Source organism: Formica exsecta, unplaced genomic scaffold (genome assembly GCF_003651465.1).
Source record: "Formica exsecta isolate Colony F162 unplaced genomic scaffold, ASM365146v1 scaffold696, whole genome shotgun sequence".
NCBI classification, from domain to species: Eukaryota; Metazoa; Arthropoda; class Insecta; order Hymenoptera; family Formicidae; genus Formica; species Formica exsecta.
Genome location: NW_021853462.1, coordinates 146,376 through 149,654, shown reverse-complemented (window position 1 = coordinate 149,654; position 3,279 = coordinate 146,376). Strand labels below are relative to the sequence as shown.

At 30.8% G+C, this 3,279-nt stretch overlaps 1 protein-coding gene across 1 annotated transcript in view; it reads left to right on the top strand.

The window, feature by feature from the left end:
• Window positions 1-1,558: 1,558 nt before the first annotated feature.
• LOC115243167 overlaps window positions 1,559-3,279 on the top strand; it is a gene marked incomplete at its 5' end in the record, with an annotated part of 5,286 nt that continues 3,565 nt past the window's right edge. Inside the window, 2 exons of the mRNA XM_029819924.1 lie at window positions 1,559-1,597; window positions 2,469-2,813. Of these exons, the coding sequence (XP_029675784.1) occupies window positions 1,559-1,597; window positions 2,469-2,813 (384 nt within the window). The remainder of the gene's footprint in view (window positions 1,598-2,468; window positions 2,814-3,279) is intronic.

Here is a 3,279-nt window from a genome sequence, read left to right as displayed (position 1 = left end):
GTATATACGTATACACACACATTTATTATTATATGTATATTATTATAATTATTTGTTTAATATATTAAGAACATAATCTGATAAAAAATATAGTGATCACACATGTATGTTGTGACATCATAATTTATATCACTGTGGGATGTCTTTCAAAATCACAAGACGTTATTACAGATGATCAATTAAGAATCAATACTTTCAAGGAAAATGTAGAGGCACTTATAATAAATATAGAATTATCTTTTCTAGTTAAGAAAATATAGGCATAATGTGGTTACGATTTTTTTTCTTTTGACTTGATATTAATTTTAATTTAAATATCTAATTATAAGTTTTTTCAATAACTTGGGACAATAAAAAAATAAAGACAACCAGTTCGCCGATCAAAAAATAAAAACTAATCCAAGAAAATAAAAAGGTAAAAGAAAGAGAAAGAAAGAAAAAAACAAACAAAAATAAATGTCAATAGTAACATCATAAAAATAAATACTTTATTGCTCAATTTTTATTTCTCAAAATAATATCGAATCATATCTTTATAGTAAATTAGCTTACTAATTAAATATATAAAAATATTTGAAATTTTTTCTTCAAAAAATAAAGATTAATTTTGATATAAAACTCAATTTAGTCATAAAATATTCTATATTATGAATATAAATATATAATAAATTTTATCTTATTTTATTCATTTCTTCAAGAGAATTTCATTCTCGTCTACGATATTATTATTTAATTCAAAATAAATACAAAAGCGTTACAAAAATCGGCCACTTAACAGATCATTAATCATGATTCATCGATGCTTTTTAACGCACCCGACTAATCACTTAGCCAGATATATAGAATGACTATAAAGTGTATTAAACCGTTAAGAGAGTAACATTATTTAGTCAGGCGACAAGAAAAATACATCAGCACGTTCGATCAAAGGATTGATGCAGAAATCTCGTCTCGCGATCGAGATGCAATACGGTCCATTAAATCTTACGAAAATTCGCCGCTTATTCGATACTCTCTTTTAAAAGCCTCTCACGCTTCTGCTGGCGATAACGGCAAGTGAGATGGACGAGCGCAGTTTTAATCGCATTTTGAGAAAGATAGAAAAAAGAGAGAAAGAGAAGAGGAAAAAATACAGGAAGAAGCAAAAGATCAATAGACTTGCAAAAATCCGCGAAATAAGATTGGCGTGCAAATTATTTGCATAAATTATCATTATTATTTACGTAGATTTAACTCCAGCCAAAAGTGAAGGCTCTCGTTGAAGGATAAGAGTCTTTCTTATAAGGATGGAACAATGAGATGGCGTCGATTTGTAGACAACGACACCATCACCACCATTACCATAATACATTCGACGTTCTCTATTCAATGATTTCGGAGAGCAGCGAGCGAGAGAAGTTGGTCCAGTCAATTAAAAAAATCTAGTTCTGCCAATGCCACGCCGAATTGCGACACGCGGAGGAAGATCGTTCGGGAGGAAGAGGAGAAGGATCACAGACTCCGGAGTATAAAAGGTCGAAATGTCTCCGGGCAGATGCTCAACTCATCGCCCTGACACCACACGGCTAACATGAAGCTCCTTCTGATTATATCCGTGGTAAGAGACCGCCTTACTTCCGTGATATCATTTCAACCCCGCGGTTGCGATTGAAGATGTTTTTTTTTTAAGTGTTTTGATTTTGCTAGTGACAATGACTAGCGCATTGTGATTAAATTAATTAAGTGAATTAGTTAAATTAAAATTTAATATTGTGTTTAGTAATAATTATTACAATATTTTGAGAGAGATATAGGAGAGAGAGAGAGAGAGAGAGAGAGAGAGAGAGAGAGAGAGCAGAAAGTAAAATTTTTTCACATATAATATAGTAAAAGTTCTAATATCTAAAAATTTCTTTTTCGAATAATATTTATAGAGTAGCTTAGTTTGTAACAATTATCATCATCATGACATTTCATCTTTAGGAAGTCAAACATTCTATCTCTCTATATATATGTTCTCTAATAAAATTAAGTATTGTAGTAATTATAAAATTTTATTAAATCCGTTTATTGAAAGGAATTTTTTCAAGACGCTAAAGATAAAATCATCATCGATTAAACGACACGTGGAAATTTGAATTCGATGGATTCTTGAGTCATTCATTAAAATGCATGGAACTTGAGTCGATGTCATAATATTCAAATTTAATTGCCGAGACCGGTGCAAAATTGCGTCAAGACTAAATAAATAAAGATGATCCAGTCCAGCTTGTCCGCAGCTGTGTAAAGCAATGTAATAAATAATATAACAAATTTAATAAATGTACTAACAATAAGTAATATGTAAAATAATATGGACGTCTCTATATGTCTGTTCTCTCTAAATTATATATTCCCTTCAATCTTTTGATTCGCTCTAAACATTATATACTCTTTTTCTCTTTAACCCATAATTTTTTTTTATTGATATACTAACTGTATGTTTTCAGATTTGCTTCGCGGCAGCTCTAGCAGCGCCGGCTGACAAGGAGAAGAGGGAAATCCTGCCGGGAGATCCGCGCTACGGAACCGACTACCACCATAATCACCATCATCATTATGAACACGAGAACGAAGTACAGATCTCGAAAGCCGCCGGCGGCTACGTAGGTTCTGTCACAGTTCCAGAAGAGACAGCAGACCAGTCGCCTCAAGTACAATCTCTGACGTCCTACGGACCGCCCAACTATAATCCCGGCAAACCTTTAGGCCCAGATTACTCCACGGCTAGCGACACTGTCCAAAATTCTGTCGTCCAGGTGCCGGCCACTTCTTACGGAGTACCCGACACTCAGGTAATTAAAAAATTTATCGAAGTTGTTTAATCGTGGATTAAATTACTTTAAATATAGTTTTAATAGAAGAGTACGAAGAATTCATAAATTGCAATCAATATCAGGTATAATATTGAAATAGATACAAATATTTATTAGTTATTTAGTTTATTATATATATATAATTAAAATTAAAAGAGATAATGCATTAAAAATATTATTATTCGAATTTTAGATAAAATTACGGGAATTAGAAAGATTTATTTTATGTATATTATACTGTATTAATTATATTATTCAAATTATACAAATTAAATTTGTCATATTACAATTATGTGAATTAAAATCCACTTTTAATCTATCATATAACTAACCGTATAACAATCATTAATAATCTCTTAATTATAAAATCCCTTTATTTTATTAATTACATTACATTTAATACAGAGAAAATTGATTAATAAGATTTAATTATTCAATACAGAGT